The sequence below is a fragment of the Rhinopithecus bieti genome, unplaced genomic scaffold (assembly GCF_001698545.2).
Source record: "Rhinopithecus bieti isolate Rb0 unplaced genomic scaffold, ASM169854v2 scaffold_6782, whole genome shotgun sequence".
In the NCBI taxonomy this organism is placed as follows: domain Eukaryota; kingdom Metazoa; phylum Chordata; class Mammalia; order Primates; family Cercopithecidae; genus Rhinopithecus; species Rhinopithecus bieti.
In genome coordinates, this window is record NW_016805866.1 from 2,145,422 (window position 1) to 2,164,103 (window position 18,682).

The 18,682-nt window shown below is 42.5% G+C and overlaps 1 protein-coding gene across 1 annotated transcript in view; it reads right to left on the reverse strand.

Annotated features, from left to right (window-relative positions):
* Positions 1 to 10,794: 10,794 nt before the first annotated feature.
* Positions 10,795 to 18,682, reverse strand: part of SEL1L (SEL1L adaptor subunit of SYVN1 ubiquitin ligase) — a 67,819-nt gene continuing 59,931 nt past the window's right edge. The window contains exons 20-21 of the mRNA XM_017873862.1: positions 17,755 to 17,883; positions 10,795 to 15,030 (exon numbers count right to left, since the gene is read on the reverse strand). Of these exons, the coding sequence (XP_017729351.1) occupies positions 14,821 to 15,030; positions 17,755 to 17,883 (339 nt within the window). The 3' untranslated portion in view covers positions 10,795 to 14,820. The remainder of the gene's footprint in view (positions 15,031 to 17,754; positions 17,884 to 18,682) is intronic.

Here is an 18,682-nt window from a genome sequence, read left to right on the forward strand (position 1 = left end):
TTTTTTGAGACGGAGTCTCACTCTGTCGCCCAGGCTGGAGTGCAGTGGCCGGATCTCAGCCCACTGCAAGCTCCACCTCCTGGGTTCACGCCATTCTCCTGCTTCAGCCTCCTGAGTAGTTGGAACTACAGGTGCCCACCACCTCGCCTGGCTAATTTTTTGTATTTTTTAGTAGAGACGGGGTTTCACCGTGTTAGCCAGGATGGTCTCAATCTCCTGACCTCGTGATCCGTCCGCCTCAGCCTCCCAAAGTGCTGGGATTACAGGTGTGAGCCACTGCGCCAGGCTGGGATAGTATCTTTACCTGTAGCATAGCGATATCCAGGAAAAACAGTATTGGTTAGGTAAGAGAAGAAGAAGGGGCAAGGATGTTAGAGTCTAAGTAGCAAGCTTGGGGAAAGTTTATCCTGTAATAGTGAGCCACAGAGGGTTCTTGAGCAGAAGTGTGTGTTTGTTGCAAATTATTTAAGGTAAATTCATCTGGTATCCAGGGGAGATCAGAAGGGCAGGGGAACAGAGATGGGATGAACACTGTTGCCGAGGCGTAATGCGATTGGAGGACCTTAACCAAGGTGGTAACAGCAGAAATGAAAAGGATGGAGCGCCTGAGAGAGCACAGAGGGAGTGCCTCTCTTCAGACGGAGCTTTCCTATGGCCTTCAGCGCCCGCCTCTCGTTTGCCTGGCTAACTCCAGCTTGTTTTCCATACCCCAGCTCCTCCTCATTCAGGAAGGCTCCTCAAACTCCCACCATGTTGGCCAGGCTGGTCTCAAACCCCTGACCTCAAGCGATCTGCCCGCCTCAGCCTCCCGAAGTGCTGGGATTATAGGTGTAAGCCACTGTGCCTGGCCTTGAGCTGCATTTCTTAACTTTTTTTTTTTTTTTTTTTTTTTGAGACGGAGTCTCACTCTGTCTCCAGGCTGGAGTGCAGTGGCGAGATCTTGGCTCACTGCAACCTCCACCTCCTGGGTTCAAGCAAATCACATGCCTCAGCCTCCTGAGTAGCTGGAATTACAGGTATGTGCCACCACACTCAACTAATTTTTGTATTTTTAGGAGAGACGGGGTTTCACCATGTTGGCCAGGCTGATCTCGATCTCCTGACCTCGTGATCTGCTAGTCTTGGCCTCTCAAAGTGCTGGGATTACAGGCGTGAGTGACCGCGCCCAGCCTCTCAACTTTTAAAAAAGAATTCTTCTAAGGAGCCCTTTTAGACATTTTCCCCTCCTAATTGTCCTTCTCCTCCCCACTACGTATACAATTTTAATACCACAGATATACTGTCTATCTGTTTATGTTTATACATAAGGCTGTTTATAGAGCCTCTTGGAGGATGACAAACCATTGTAATATCTAGGACTTCTTCACACCCTCCCAGGAGCCCATTCTCTCCTCCTTGGGGTCACATTGGTCCCATTGACCACGCGTGGTATAGGATGACTGTGCTAGTTTCCTAGGCTTATTGTAACAAATTACACCACAGAGTTGGTGGCTTAAAACAACAGAAACTTGTTCTTTCATAGTTCTGGGGTCCAGAAGGTCAAAATCAAGGTGTCTGCAGGGCTGTGCTACCTTCAGAGGCCCTAGGAGGGAACCTTTCCTGATCTCTTCCGGCTCCTAGTGGCTGCTGGCATGGCTTGTGGCAGCTGAACTCCGATCTCTGCCTCCATCTTCACAAGGCATTTTCCTCTCCTCTGCGTCTTCTCCTTTTCTGTGTGTCAAATCTCCCTCTGCCTTTCTCATGTAAGGACACCTGTCGGCCAGGCGTGGTGGCTCACGCCTGTAATCCCAGCACTTTGGGAGGCAGAGATGGGTGGATCATGAGGTCAGCAGTTCAAGACCAGCCTGGCCAAGATGGTGAAACCCTGTCTCTACAAAAAAATACAAAAATTAGCCTGGCATGGTGGCGGGCGCTTGTAATCCCAGCTACTTGGGAGGCTGAGGCAGAGAATTGCTTGAATCAGGGAGGCGGAGCTTGCAGTGAGCCAAGATCGCGCCACTGCACTCCAGCCTGGGCGACAGAGTGAGACTCTCTCTCAAACAAAAAAACAAAACAAAACAAAAAAAACGGGACACCTGTCACTGGATTTTGGGCCCACACTGATAATCTAGAATATCTCAGCTGGCGATCTTTAACTTTTTCCAAATAAGTCCACACACACAGGTGCCAGTGGCTAAGACATCTGTTTATGGAAGCCATAATGATGGAAGCCATCATTTAGTCATAATGATGATGAAAATATTTCTGGAGGCAGGGGATGCACCCTTGCCGGCAGAGGAACGTCACATTCATTCTTCAGCGACATCAGTCAGAAAGCTCTGTGTACACGTCACAACTCACATTGCTGGGCTAGTGTACTTTTTTTTTTTTTTAACATTTTGTGATGCTTCTAGCAGTGACAGTGATTTTATTCCAGGAAATCTGGGGAGTACTTGTCCCTCAGATTTTGCCCACACCAGAAAAGACGCCTGAAAAACTGCGGAAAATCCCAGAAAGTTTTATCGTCTAAACTTTGCCTCAGACGTAGCCCTTTTGTGCCCTCTAGTGGAAATTATGGTAACTGCAGTCATACTTTTCCGAGGAACCTGTAGGCGCATATTTAAAACGATTAGTGACACATAGGTTGCGTTTCAACCCAATAAAGGAGCTTGGACCGTCTGTACAACGATCCAATCCAATTTACTGTGCATCTTTGAGAGAAGCAATGCTATATAGAGCAAAAGGAGACTGTGTGAGTTGTGGATTCAGTTCTTCTCTGCCTTGCACTTCCTTTTTACAGAAACAAAAGAAGCCGAGGCTGCTTGGGGGAGGAAGAGAGAGAATGAAGACAGCTGTGTATCTCCTCCAGCCATAAAATCTTAAGAAAGAAGTACAGCGCTTTCCTTAAAGAGATATTGAAACATCTTCGTTTTCAGTTTTTAATCGTACTTTGGCCAGAGTATCACTACTTGGTAACACTTTTATTTATTTATTATTATTATTTTTGAGACGGAGACTCACTCTGTCGCCCAGGCTGGAGTGCAGTGGCACGATCTCGGCTCACCATAACTTCCGCCTCCTGGGTTCAAGCAATTCCCTGCCTCAGCCTCTAGAGGGGCACGCCATTACGCCCAGCTATTTTTTTATTTTTTATTTTTTATTTTTTATTTTTAGTAGAGATGGAGTTTCACCATCTTGGCCAGGCTGGTCTCAAACTCCTGACCTCATAATTCACCCACCTTGGCCTCCCAAAGTGCTGGGATTACAGGCGTGAACCACTTCGCCCAATCGCTAGGTAACACTTTTTTAAAAAATCTAAGCAAATCCTCCAACTGTATTTCTTGCAATTTCTCGTCATTATGATCTCATGACAGAGTCAACCTGCTGGAGGAAGAAAGACATGCGTGGAAAGGCCATGCCCCGTGTAAGAATATTCATGCCCAACAGCATCTCCAGGTAGGATTCGTGGAAGAGTTAACCACTTCTACTGAAGTGATTGCCTTCAATGTAGAGCCCTCGTGACCCAATTTCTGGAGCACAGCCACCCCACTGCGGGGTAGAAGTTGTCATCCCTGGGCCACCCATGAGCCATGAAAGCACCTGCCAGACATACTCACTTTCTTTTCCCTCCTTGAAGCTGTTTTTCTAGGAGGGATTTCTCCTGCTTTCTTGGGAATAGGGAGAATTGACTGGATAAAGACTTCAGAGAAATTTTACATGAAGTAGCTAGTTAAGTAACACAATGCCACATAAGTCATTCAAGTACATTTGTGTTTAGGCAGGTTTTCTCAAGAGATGACTCTGGATCTTCACCATCTTTCAGAATGTTATTTCTACTGGAAAGTCCATCTGCTCATTCAAATTCAAATACACACACACACACACACACACACACACACACATATATATATATAGGAGGCCAGCCGTGCTCACGCCTGTAATCCCAGCACTTTGGGAGGCCGAGGTGGGTGGATCACCTGAGGTCAGGAGTTTGGGACTAGCCTGGCCAACATGGAGAAACCCCGTCTCTACTAAAAATACAAAAATTAGCCGGGCATGGTAGTGGGTGCCTGTAATCCCAGTCACTTAAGAGGCTGAGGTAGGGGAATCGCTTGAACCTGGGAGGTGGAGGTTGCAATGAGCCAAGATCCCACTGCTGCGCTCCAGCCTGGGTGACAGAGTGAGACTCCGTTTTACTAAAATAAATAAACAAACAAACAAACTATATATATATATATATAAATTTTTGTTGTTGTTGTTGAGATGGAGTCTTGCTCTGTCACCCAGGCTGGAGTGCAGTGGCACCATCTTGGCTCATTGCAACCTCCGCCTCCCGGGTTCAAGTGATTCTCATGCCTCAGTCTCCCGAGTAGCTGGGATTACAGGCACGCACCATCATGTCTGGCTAATTTTTAATTCAAGTATTAATCAAATTAATTTGTGTGTTGGGGGTGCCAAGCTCTGGGCACACACTGGTGGGTAAGACAGATTGATGCCTGTCCTTTTGAGATTTACTAGTAGAGAGATGAAGATTAATTAAATACTGTAATCAATAAGTGCTATAAAGGGAAAACACAGGGGGTGTAAAACAGATGGACTTGATTTAATGGGGGGCAGTCAGGCAAGTCTGAGCAGAAACCTGGAGGAGAGTGAGCTTGGGCAGAGGGCAGAGGGAGGGAAAAAAAGGCACAGCATAATGTTGAGACCCCAGCAGTGAGGAGAATTGAAATAGGTATGATGAATACTGCCCACTCACACACTCCCCCATTAGTTCCATTAATCTTCATTAGCTCAGCTATTTCAGGTAAATGGATGTGGGAGTTCTCGTTCTAAATTTGTAGACCAACTGAGGTGGTAGCAGTTAAATGAGAAGCTCTTAAAAATTCCAATCAGGGAAGTAGCTTTGGTCTTGCCGAGTGCCTGAAGGCCACTGTTTAGGGAGTCCTTGAAGGTAGGGCTGATACCTGATTTACTGTGTCGCCCTGTATTACCACAATTAATAGCCCAAGTTATACACAGAGAAGCAATCTAGAAGCAAGTCAAACACAGATGTTTTCCGTAACTGTTTACTAACAGTAAATGTGGCTGATACCATGAAGAATGACTTTGTGATTGTGGCAGCCTCATCTGAAGAGGGCCACCATCGACTCCTTCCCTCCATGGATGCCCAAGTCACTTCTCTGCTGGGAGGTGGAGTCTGTTTCTCCAATCAGCAACTCTTGAATCTGGGCTGGTCCAAGTGACTTATGGACCAATAGGATGCAGTCCTATTGGTCTGCATCCTATTGATGGTTGAGATTTCTTTTTCTTTCTTCTTCTTCCTTCTTCCTTCTTCCTTCTTCCTTCTTCCTTCTTCCTTCTTCTTTCTTTCTTTCTTTCTTTCTTTCTTTCTTTCTTTCTTTCTTTCTTTCTTTCTTTCTTTTCTTTTCTCTTCTCTTCTCTTCTCTTCTCTTCTCTTCTCTTCTCTTCTCTTCTCTTCTCTTCTTCTTCTTCTTCTTCTTCTTCTTCTTCTTCTTCTTCTTCTTCTTCTTCTTCTTCTTCTTCTTCTTCTTTTTGAGATACTCTTACTCTGTCGGTGGCAAAATCTTGGCTCACTGCTACCTCCACCTCCCGGGTTCACGCCATTCTTCTGCCTCAGCCTCCCAAGCAGCCCGGACTACGGGCGCCTGTCACCACGCCCGGCTAATTTTGTTGTATTTTTAGTAGATACGCGGTTTCACCGTGTTAGCCAGGATGGTCTCGATCTCCTGACCTCGTGATCCACCCACCTCGGCTGGGATTACAGGCGTGAGCCACCAGGCGTTCTCCTGACCTCATGATCCACCCACCTCAGCCTCCCAAAGTCCTGGGATTACAGGCGTGAGCCATCGCGCCTGGCCAATGGTTGAGATTTCTAAGTCTAGTCCTAAGAAGCCCCTCAGCACCATCTTGGCTCTTGGAGTGCTCACTCTGAGGCAGGTTTGTCTACTCTGAGATCCCCACACGTGGAGAGGGTGATGCTGGCCAGCCCAGCCTGGGCACCAGGCATGTGCGTGAAGGAGCGTCTTAGATGTTCAGCTCCAGGTGTATGTCAAAAGAAAAAAGGCTGTGGTCCCAGCCACATGGCTCGTCAAACCATTCAAGCCATCCCACCTCACACTAGACGTGGTGGAACAGAGACAAGCCAATCCTGATGTGCTCTAGCTGTTTTTTTTATGTCTTTACAACTGTAAAGCAGCAGCACATGCTAAGCACAAAACAGCACTTGTGAGCATGGACAAGGATGACGCTCACTTGGGAGAAACGTTGCTCATTCTGTTGTTGCCCTTTCCTGTTCCTTATGGGCACTGCATTTATAACTCCATTGTAAACCTTACCATGCTGCATTAAGGAGACAGCATAACATAATAGTTTACAATTTGGGTGCTTTTAGCCAAGACAGGTTTTTTTTGAGACAGAGTCTCACTCTGTTCCCCAGGCTGGAGTGCAGTGGCACGATCTTGACTCACCACAACCTCCGCCTCCCGGGTTCAAGCAATTCTCCTGCCTCAGCCTCCTGAGTATCTGGGATTACAGGCATGTGTCACCACACCCAACTAATTTTTGTATCTTTGGTAGAGATGGGGTTTTACCATATTGGCCAGGTTGATCTTGAACTCCTGACCTCAGGTGATCCGCCTGCCTTGGCCTCCCAAAGTCCTGTGCTTACACGTGTGAGCCGCCATGCCTGGCCCAGTTCTTTATTTGAATTCAATTTTTATGACTAACACTAGCTGAGTGACCTTGAGCAAGTTGCTTAGCTTGTCCAAGCCTGTTTCCTCATGTGTTAAATGAGAATGACATGACTAGTACTGACATCCTGGAGTATTGAAGATTAAATTCAATAATGGATGTGAAACACTTAGCACCTATCATATATTGTGGTGATGAAGACCTGCAGATGAAAACAGCCTCTTTCAATTCAGTCTTTCATTCATACTCATCTTTAAATTCATTTTACACTTCAGGGTCTGGAAGATAGTAGGTGATTAATAAAGGCTGGTGAATAAATGCCCAAATGAAACCTTATGTTATGAACATTATTTTTAATTTTGAGACAGAGTCTCACTCTGTCATCCAGTTTGGAATGCAGTGGCATCATCTTGGCTTGCTGCAATTTCCACCTCCCAGGCCCAAGTGATACTCCCACCCCAGCCTCCCAACCTTCCAAGTAGCTGAGACCACAGGCGTACACCATCATGTCCAGCTAATTTTCTTCTTTTTTGGTAGAGGCGGGGTTTTACCATGTTGCCTAGGCTGGTCTCAAACTCCTGACCTCAAGCCTCGGTCTCCCAATGTGTTATGATCACAGGCGTGAGCCACTGCGCCCGACCCCTTATGTATAAACTTTAATATTGACCTCTTTAGCATAAACTTTGCTTGTAAATGATTCGGAGTCAACCATTTTAGGACAGTGGAATGGTGTCATTTCCACCAGGAAGCCTTGTAAAGGGTCTGGTGTCAGTGGAATAAAAAGTCAATTTGGTTTCTTTTGGCACTTAAGACCTCCCACAGCTGGACAGGACCTTAACGACCATCCCCACCCAGTCTCTTGATGCCTATGAGAACCCTGTCCAGCAAATCACTTGTCTGGGGCCACCCACCCAGTGTGAGGACTCGACTGCAGTCCAGAACTTTCTCGCTATGGCATCCTTCCCGTTTTCCTTTGCATTTTAGGGCCATTCAGTGGGGCTAGGACTGACCATCACTAATCTCTTTTGTGAAGGGATTGGGCAACTCAGGAGAACCCATGCGAGGATCAAACGGTTGGTTGTGTCTGAATCTCTCTTTTTTTTTTTTTGAGATGGATTCTTGCTGTTACCCAGGCTGGAGTGCAGTGGCACGATCTTGGCTCACTGAAACCTCCACTTCCTGGGTTCAAGCCATTCTCCTGCCTCAGCCTCCCAAGTAGCTGAGATTACAGGCACGCACCACCACGTCCAGCTAATTTTTGTATTTTTAGTAGAGAGGGGATTTCACCATGTTGGCCAGGCTGGTCTTGAACTCCTGACCTCATAATCCGCCTGCCTCTGCTTCCCAAACTGCTGGGATTACAGGCGTGAGCCACCACACCTGGCCATGGACCTTTCCCTTATGCATCTATCTGATCTGTCATAATGGCCTGCACTGAAATGGTGACTCACAATTAAAAAGCCCCTTTAAGGAGTGGCAATAGGTCAGATGAGATGGAGTTTCATTTCTCTGTAGTAAAGTTTGGGTTTCATCTCTGTTCATGGGTTTCACCTCTGTTTAACTGCTCTAAGGCACAAATGTGCTCTCTTAACTTACTGTACTGTGTTGGGACTCAACAGATTCTTTGGTTTAGCTAACGTGAGAACACAAAACAACAGTCTAGTTATGAGGCTTTAATTAATTTTCAGTCTCAAATGAGTGATGAAATACAGATACCAATTACACAAACTTAAGGCTTCAATTACTTTTTCCTCCTTCTGAAATAAAAAAGGCCCAGTGTGGGTGCTTTTACCTGCAGCACATACTTCAGCTAGGGTCCAAAGATGGCTACAGGGAAAATACCCTGCTCTTCTCAGCTCTCGCAGTCCTGGAAGTACATTTCCATGCACTGAAAGATGTAAGACGGGCTGGGTATGGTGGCTCACACCTGTAATACCAGCACTTTGGGAGGCTGAGGTGGGAGGATTGCTTGAGCCCAGGAGTTTGAGACCAGCCTGGGAAACATAGGGAGACCCTGTTTCTACAAAAAATAAAAAAATAGCTGGCCGTGGTGGCACACGGCACACCCTAGTAGTCCCAGCTATGCAGGAGGCTGGGGTGGGAGAATTTCTTGAGCCCAGGAGTTTTGAGGCTGCAGTGGGCTCTAATTGAGCCACTGCACTCAGCCTGGACAACAGAGTGAGACCCTGTCTCAAAAGAAAAAAAAAAAAAAAGTAAAGAGGTTTAAGATGCTACCAGCCACAGAACATTGTCCAAATGGTAGGTAAAAGAAAATACATGTACAGGTTGGAGAAATTCAAGTAAATTCTTCTTTTAGTACTTAAGGGAAACAAAATCAGACGGAAGGCTCCCCAACTCCTCACCACCATGCACTCACATGCACTCACAGCCAGCGTTAGTCTCTACTCACTTCAGGACATTGCATTTAGAACAAAAAAAGTTCAATTAATCAAATTTTCCTAAGAAAAGCATCCACAGGCATAGCCACAGAGGAAGGGTGAGGAAACGCAGGTGTGCAAACTCTTGAAACCCACAGCTGTGCTTTCACATCCTGAAATAAATCTGTTTCCAAGAACAGAGGTTTCTGTTGCCCACATTTAAATCTTGAATCGTGTAAAACTCAATGACATACTCATTTTCGAAGTTAGAATCCTTACATGGGATACCTGAATCTCTTATCTCCCAAGACTTACGAGACATTCTTTCCAAGTCTGAGAGGTGAATTAATGAGGTTATACCGGGCGGTAGAGAGGAGGCAAAGGGAAACTGGATTGAGCAGCAACAAATTATATGAACATTCCAAATTCAGTTAACCACATTCCACTCACACGAGAAAAAATTGTGCAGTTTTTAGAAATGGGATTTAATATACAATTCAGCATTAACGTTATGTTTAAAAGAAATTAATCCAGATAACAAGAATTTGGCCTCTAGGGAAAATCAGAGTTCTACTCAAATTATAATACCAATAATAAACTACTAGGGTGGTGAATTTTCAGGATCTAATGAAAAGCTTGTTCAATTTGATGGCGAAGTAGTGGCGTGACCTGAGAAGGAACGTACAAAGCCCATTACACAGCAGTACTTCCTTTTGAACTGATAGGTTCTAATGCTTTTCTTATTCATAGAAAATACCCAAAAGTAAAAAAATTCCTTTTTTTTCATAGTTCCTACTACAGAAATTCTGGTTTTTACTTGCATCTAATTTGTGTATCTGCTGTAACTTAATGTAAGCATACTTCTAAGCTGGTATAACCAACCTAAATTAGCATCATAAAGGAAGTTAGTAAAGAGGCTGTAGCTCATCAAGTTGCAGTCAGTGAAGATGGAGGACGTTCTAATGACTTGTCAGAAAGAGGCCAAGTGGTGAACAGGTATTGCCCCAGGTTGGATGGTCACCTGCTGGTGTTAAGGCTCTGACATCCGACTTCCCCTACAACTTTTAGGTCAGTCAAGGTCATCTGGGGGTCACTGACTGTGCTCCCACAAGTAAAATTTGAGATCTGACATCTCAGTTGCCACAATTTGCATCATGCAGGCTTTTTATCCAAGATCTAATGCTTCTAAGCTGGAACATTTTACCTCAGTTACCTCTTTGAGTTGCCTGCTGGGAAGCTGGGGGCCAAATTTGTAGCCCACTTCCAGTTGCATTTTGTGTACATGTTCACTCTTGATTTCGTATTTTTTCATTTCTCCTTTACTCAGAGCATATTTAGTCTAAATAGATGTTACTGTGTTGTACGTGTCTCTTAAAAATTTCCTGCCACAAGGCAATGCATAAACAAACTTTAGATAAATTATATTATCATCAGGCTAGAGTGAATCACGCTTACTACATATCACAGGCTGCTTCAGGGCAAAGATGATCGGAGATTGAAAAGATAATCACATTTCTTAGCAAATTCATGCTCTCCCTAGGGCAATATCGGACTTGTCAAAATCTGAATTTCAGGAGTTTAAAATGAAACATGAATTCAAATTGCCCCAAATGAATGTTTTCAGAAGCTTCTGAATTTCCAAAAAACATTTAAAAATTGAATCATTCAGCTTAAAAAAAGTCTATCTGGAAAGATGACTGGTTGTGGTATATTACAGCATACAGGATAACCAGAGGTGGAATCTTTATTTCACAAGTTTCAAGATACAGTACAAAACGAATCTGTACATCTCTCTATTAACAGGATTTGTTTACACAATTATATTACACTTCACCAACCTTTATACTGCATTTCATTAAATACAAAATACACTTACAAAAAGGGTCTACCATGGTGCTCCTTCACAATGCCAGCTTAAGGTCTTTCAAACTTCCTTTTCCACACATTTATAGTGGTTATATCTTGATTATATCAACATTCTGAGTTTTATGAGTTTATTTTTTAATCAAAGAGAATAGTGTCAGCCTGTTTCTCAGACCAAATAGGAAAAACAGCATGTGAGATGATTCCCTGCACATAACCAAGGAATCCTTTTCATGCACACATCAGACTTTTACTTGTGCAAACAGTCACTTTAACATACAAATCATCTTTCCTTGGGATCGTTTTACATTTTCTTGAAATTACCAAGTGGGTGGAGAAATGTAGCTTCTTTTCAATGAATACCACAAATTTAAAATCCAGATCATGCCTCAGGCATTCAGGAGTGTTATATTTTCATTTATATTTGAGAGCGATGACCGATGAAAAATATTTGCATGAAAATAGAAATTTTCTTTTGTTCTAATCATTTCTTATATACTTCTAGTCATAATAATGTGTAATATATATACATATGAGATTCACTTTCAAAACAAATATTAGTTGTCACTGAAACAAATATAACCCTGCTTGTCTTGGCAGGTAAAGGGGCTGTTTCCATGACACATCTTGTTTTGAAATGTGCATGTTAAATGTTAGTCCGAACCTCTGTAAAGGAAGTTTTTGCATATGTAGTTAAGACATTAATGCACATGCTACACACATAAAGACTTGTGGTTTTCATTTATAGGCCTGCATGCATACTTCCAAAACACTGAAAAATGAACATGAGGATAAAAGAAGGGAGAGAAAGACAAAGCAAAAAAAAAAAAAAAAAATCCTATATATATATATATATAAATGAAATACTTAAGTTTCCTGGAGGCATCAACGGCTCTTTAAATAAATCATCAGATCATCACCAGATCACTGGCAGGGGTTTCCAAAACTTCCCAATAGTACAGAGACAAAATGGCTTAGTGGTAAGACTCTCACATGTAAGGTAAAAATGAACCTAATATGCAGAAAAGTAACAAATCCTTAAGAGTATCAAGATTAATAATTTATAAATTAATCTGAGTTAAGTGCTAAGTAACAAATTTTGAAAAGAAGTCATCTTTGATTTAGTTTTTTTTTTTTTGGTCATTGACTACTAATCAAAAATAAGCCTCACCTAGAAAACAGAAACTGAAACTTCAAACAGAGAGAGAGGAAAAAAAAAACCTGCCAATGCTACCTCTGTAAAATAAAATAGAAGCGAAATGAATAGTTTCAAGACAGTCGGCTAACCCACAAACCAAATGCACAAGAGAATACTAAACAGGGTATTACTGTCATCACACTCCAAGGCAGGAAGACAGACTACAAAAGGTCTTAGGAGAGATGGGCTACCATGGACAAATGAAGCCACACTCTATCTGTTAAGTCTAAATTCTAACATTACAACTCCTGAATCCTGAGTTAGTTTAATGTCACTGACATTAACTAGCTTTAGTTACTGTCATTTTATTCAAATGGATGCCATTTGATTAGGTAAGTATTGAGCATTATTTTAGGAGAAAAACCAAACCCAACTCCTATTTGCTTAGGTACCATGTCCCATGAACAAGAAAGAAGAGAGCAAAGTATTTTTGAGACAGTCCTTAAGTGAAGCCATAAGAACTAAGTTATTTGAAAGATACCATTCACAAACTGCTGGCAGCAAATGACCCAGGGTAAAACAAAGTGGAAACAAGCCAAGAAAAGGAAATTCAGAACATTAACAATTAAAAAAGGCAAGTGGTAAACTAATAAGAAGTGGGTTATTATATGAAGAACAAGACTGCACTTTCCCATCCAGCCTTAGGTGGCACACACTGTTTTAAGAAATGTTTTCTCAAAGCATGTACTCAATGGAGGAAAGGAAAGTTAGATATAAAAATCTTGCTAAAAGAAAAATGAGGGTGGACAGCAGAAGAAAAAAGTGAAAGTTGGTAGTCATCTTGGGTGGTTTTTCAACTTTTAAATAAATTATAACAGTTCCTTCTAAAGGAAGTGTGGCTGCTACCATGGATTACACTTATTTTGAAGCGGGGAGAAGGGCAGTGGTGGAGACACCAAAGTACTGTACCAACTGAACTCAAATCTCTACGTGTAAGAGACCAAACAAGTCTTAGTATTTACAAGAGCTGCCTAAAGCAACATTACACTTAGTGGGGGTAAATTTCCTACCTTTCACAGATATGCTTTCATACACATGGTTCTCTTGGTGACCAACTCTTTGAATTTGGAAGCAATTATCTGGGAGGAAAGTTTTGCTTACCAGGTTTCCCATAATTCTCTAAACACAAAAAAGGTATACAACTTCACATTTAAAAGCCTTCATGTTCATTATAGACTAGTTGAATCTAGTTCTAACTACTACCCCAACTTCAAAAATCAAAGCAGTACACCTCTACAAGCAATAAACTTTTCAAGTTTTCTGGCAGATGAGGGATTCTGGGAAAAAAGCATGAAGGTTAGTATAAACAGACTGAAGTAGGCATAGAAAACCCGCTCAGATACAAATGCAGTCTCAGACAAGATACAGGCTGGTGAACACCACCATCTGACAATAACATGAAATACAAATTCAGTTTAAGCTTTAATTCCTTCACGTGTGTGATTATGTGAACCTCTTCAGTTTTTTTTCCCATACTATTTAACCAGACAATCCTGAAAATCAAGTAGCCTTGATTTTCCTCATGTTAGTAGTGAGAAAATGGTGACTAAGATAGCTAAGCAGTGGCTGGCTTTCCATTATAATATAAAACTATCAGAAATAAAAAGATACCTGAATAGTACAGAACAATATAGACAGGTTTTGGCTTTCATCAACCACTGAGTTTAATCCATCTTTGATTCTCTGAGTTTTAGTATTATAATAGTAGTCACTCTAAGCCATACCCTGGCAATGATATTTCATATTTAAAGAATTCAGGAAGGTGATGTGTTCTTTGTGCAAAAAGAAATGCCAAGTAAAATAAATCCTGGGAACAAATGCTTCAACTTTAGGAAAAGTGTGTCTGTGTCTGTGATCGTGGTACCCCAACCAGAGTTCGTTTTGTTTTCTAATTTCTCCCACTTAGTCCATCCTCTGGCTTCTGGATCAAGGCTCTGTATATTCAAAACAAACAAGCAAATTACAGAGTAGGTGGGGCAAATTCTCGGCAAGGAGTCAGTTCACAAGGCTTTGCGTATGTATATTCCATTCCAAGGAAGTAAAGCTCACAAAAAGCTCCTTAACAAGGCCTTTCAGTCTTTGAAGGAGAGGAGTATGGTATACCGTATGACAATCACCAATAAGAAACCACCCAACCTTCCCTTTTAAAATAACGAATATGCTGAATAAATCTAATTGCATGTGGACTGGTAAGAGTTTCTCAGTTGTCGCAGTTTCCAAAAACTTAAAAGGCAAGTTCTATTTTCAGACTTCCGAACACATTTAAATTTGCAACTAACTGGGTTTTCCTTTTTACACTGATCAGTTTTTAGTGTCGATGCACAATACCTTAAAGATGGTTGACATTAAGAACTTATGCACACTGAAATAATGACCAAAAGGATCCAAGAAAGATAGCCGGATACAGTAGACGTTACTTTGAGTGTCTCACATATGTTTCCAGAAAAGAAAAAAGAAAGCCACTGAGAGTTGTTATTCCATATGGCACTGAAACAAACATTCAGCTTAGTTTAGGTAAGAGTTACTTATCCCTGAAAATAAAGGCATCAGATTCTAAGCAGCTTTAGGAGTTCAATGCTTCCTTGTGCCGTGCCTCTTCCGGGAGGTGACCACTGATCCAAGGTCAAATGCAAGTGTTCCCAGCAGATAACTTTCTTTGCCGTCACTGATCAAGGCTGGACCCAGTGGCTGTTACTGTGGTGGCTGCTGCTCTGGTGGCGCCTCCTGCTGGGGTGGAGCTGGCCGTGGCCCTGGAGGCCTGGGTGCAGGCATGTCTTGGTGCTGCCTTTGTCTGTAAGCTATGACTGTTCCCAACAGCAGCGCAATGATGGTCATGAGGTAAAGGTCCCACTCAGGTCCCAAAAGCTGGTCCATATCAAGTTGGGTGAACATATCCCGAATCTTAACGAAAATAATATAGAAACCATTATTATTACTAAAATGTCAGGCAAGGAAGTGGGAAAGTTACATCAGCAGAGGTAAGTACAGAAATTAAAATAATTGGTTGTAAAAATGTTTTGCAATGTGTGTGTGTGTATGTTTACAAGGGTTTTAAAAGCCTTCAACTGAAGCTCAAAATAATGTGTCTGAGGAATTAAGCTATTAATGTATAACAGCTGACATTTAATATAAAATGTCTGACAGTGTTCTTTCCATCAGTAATCCAATACACTAATTTTAACCATTTTTCACAGAAAATATTTGAAAACAAACACTGGGGCCAGGCACAGGGGCTCAGGCCTTGTAATCCCAGCACTTTGGGAGGCCGAGGTGAGTGTATCACTTGAGGCCAGGAGCTCGAGACCAGCCTGGCCAACATGGCGAAATCCCGTTTCTACTAAAAATACAAAAATTAACCAGGCATGGTGGCGGGCGTCTGTAATCCCAGCTATTTGGGAGGCTGAGGCACAAGAAATGCTTGAACCCAGAAGGTGGAGGTTGCAATGAGCCGAGATTGTGCCATTGCACTCCAGCCTGGGCGACAGAACGAGACTCTGTCTCAAAAAAAAAAAAAAAGAAAGAAAAAAAGAAAAAAACAGTGGCGAGCCAAGGGGAGAAATTAGTATCTTGGCACAGCGAATCTACTGGCAGTGACAGCACACCAGCTGGAAAGCTCTGTTCCATGATAGTGGGGCCACTTCACTGTTCTCCATGTAATTGAAAATAGCAGGAATTCAAACATTTAATAGCTGAATAAATAATGCTTCTCAATCAGGATTTAACTAAAACACAAAATATTTAACATCTGAATTGCAACCTGAAAGTTACGTCCTTAGGCTATGATATTTTAATTGTTTTAATATCACTTATTTCTGACACTTTCTGACTTCTATTATACTTACCCATTAAGATAGTCAATATGGGGTATAATTTTTAAAATAAAATTACATATGAAGTCTCTCTATAACACATTTGTAGGTACAGGTGCTACATTTTTCTGGAAAAAAATGACAAGAAACCACTAATTGTGTTCTCTGGGGAAGAATCTGGGATGGGAGATGTGTGGTCTTCTGTACTGTCTGACTTTCTTGCGATTGCTACTTCTTAGTCTTGTACTCTCTTTTTCTTTTTAGTCGGAATAGCCAGGTGGTAGGATTATGGGGCGTTTTTACTGTCTTCTTTATACTTCTGTATTAACACAAATAGCAAAGATCTAATGTACCCAGTACAGCATATTATAAGATGAAGTCCTAGACCATAACCAACAGTGAGTAATAAAAACTGTGAGAGAGAAGGGTCTGCAATGGTACTGAGAAAGAGGCTGCCACATGATCGGCTTTTTAATGAAAGGAACAAAGATTGTTTCAATTGGCAGTGGTTACAGCACACCTGACTCATGCTACCATGCAATTAATGTATAAGCGACTGGGAGGCCAGAGTCCCGCAAGACCAGCGCTCTGGAGCCCCATCTGTGGAGGACTTCAGGTGCATGGACTAGACAAGTCCGTTTCTTTTCACTGATGCTGGAGCAGCACGGACTACATTTATTCCTGTGACAGACATGAGGGAAAGCCCGTTCTTGAATCTAATACTGAAAGCCATTAACAAAAGGGTGAAACATCACCCTTTTCTGGTCCTGAAGAAACTTCTCTTGTCCTGAATAAGCCTATGTTAGAAACAAGGGCTCTGAACATCTTAGGGCTTTCAGAGTGAAAGGCTGCACCAGTTAATCCATTCTAGGAACTACAGTACTAGAAACAAAATATAAAGCTGGCAGAACCCAAGAGTACCTACATATCAGTATTGCCAACTAAAGTTGGTAATTTTGAAGAAAATGGGTAACCCACTTTCTATATAGGTTCTCCCATTAGCCTATTTAACTAATTTACGCTACTTTTAGAGAAGAAAATTCGGGTGGTGTTTTCAACTTAATGTTTCACTATCAGAAGAATCTGAAGTACAACAACCTGGGCAGGTTCTCAGGTTCTTCTTTCTTTTTTTTTTTTTTTTTTTTTCTTTTTTGAGACGGAGTCTTGCTCTGTCGCCCGGTCTGGAGTGCAGTGGCTGGATCTCAGCTCACTGCAAGCTCCGCCTCCCGGGTTCCCGCCATTCTCCTGCCTCAGCCTCCGGAGTAGCTGGGACTACAGGCATCCGCCACCTCGCCCGGCTAGTTTTTTTTTTTTTTTGTATTTTTAGTAGAGACGGGGTTTCACCATGTTAGCCAGGATGGTCTCGATCTCCTGACCTCGTGATCCGCCCGTCTCGGCCTCCCAAAGTGCTGGGATTACAGGCTTGAGCCACCACACCCGGCCTTTCTTTTTCTTTTTAAGGGACTGCTTTGAGTCACTGCCAGGTGGTCATCTGATATAACGTTTACTGAATTAAATACTGTTTCAAACTGCTGTTAGTCTCAATTTTCCCTAAACCAGAAAACATCTGCCTCCATGAAAAATGCTTTAGTGTTACAAGTGTCAATCGCCATCTAAAAACTGCACTAGCTGCTTTGTGTCTGCATTTATCCCTTCCCTGATAAGGTACTCTGGTACCTGAGCCGAGGGGAAGAAGGGAACACACCTGATACCTGCAGAACACTCTTCCCTGTGCTTCTCAACTTTTGAAAAACAAACCTCCAGGACAGATTTTCCATCATTTATACTTTAATGAAAAGAGGCATGGACCACTTACGTTTGTTTCCCGTATGTACTGCAAGAAATAGACAACGCCCAATTTGCAGAGGGCTAGGAAGACTGGAACTTGTGCATCTGGGCTGGCTTCAGCTGCCATGTCATAAAAACGTTTTGCAAGGTGAATATCCTATAATATAGGTAAGAAACAAAATGCATTTTCTTGTCAAAATAAGTAAAATATTTAGTGAACATATTAGACAAATTTATTTTACCTTTGAGGTTTTCATTTTAAAATGAGTTTCCCTCACCTAAAGAAAAATGCCAAGCTTTACTTGGGTAAAATTCGTTTAATTATCTAACTGCTTAATATTGAAAAACTTAATTAAAAAACTCATTTTCCCCCAACATAACATCTCATTTGCTGTGTAGATATGCTGGATACAGCCATGTATCTATGCATTAGCACTGTTAACCTAGAGATTTCCAAGGGCGACCTCTGAAATTCACACTAATTTTTTGCTACCGAAAACTTCAATCAGTGTTAGCAACGTCTGGTTTCAGTTTGGGACAGTGATCTTCAAAGTGGGGTAGAGACACTCAAGATTTTACAACAGAGGCCAGGCATGATGGCTCATTCCTGTAATCCTAACACTTTGGGAGGGCGAAGCAGGAGGATCACTTGAGGCCAGGAGTTCAAGACCAACCTAGGCAACACAGTGAAACTGTCTCTACAAAAAAATAAGCCAAATTAGCTGGGTGTGGTGGCGCCTGCCTGTAGTCCCAGCTACTTGGGAGGCTGAGGTGGGAGGATCACTTGAACCCAGGAGGCGGAGGTTGCAGTGAGCTGATAATGGTGCCACTGAACTCCAGCCTGGGTGACAGAGCGAGACCCTGTCTCCAAAAAAAGAAAAAGATTTTACAAGAGGTACTGGCATGGACATGTTAAGGGACTCTGTTCTGCAGTTCTGCAGCTTCCATACGTGTGT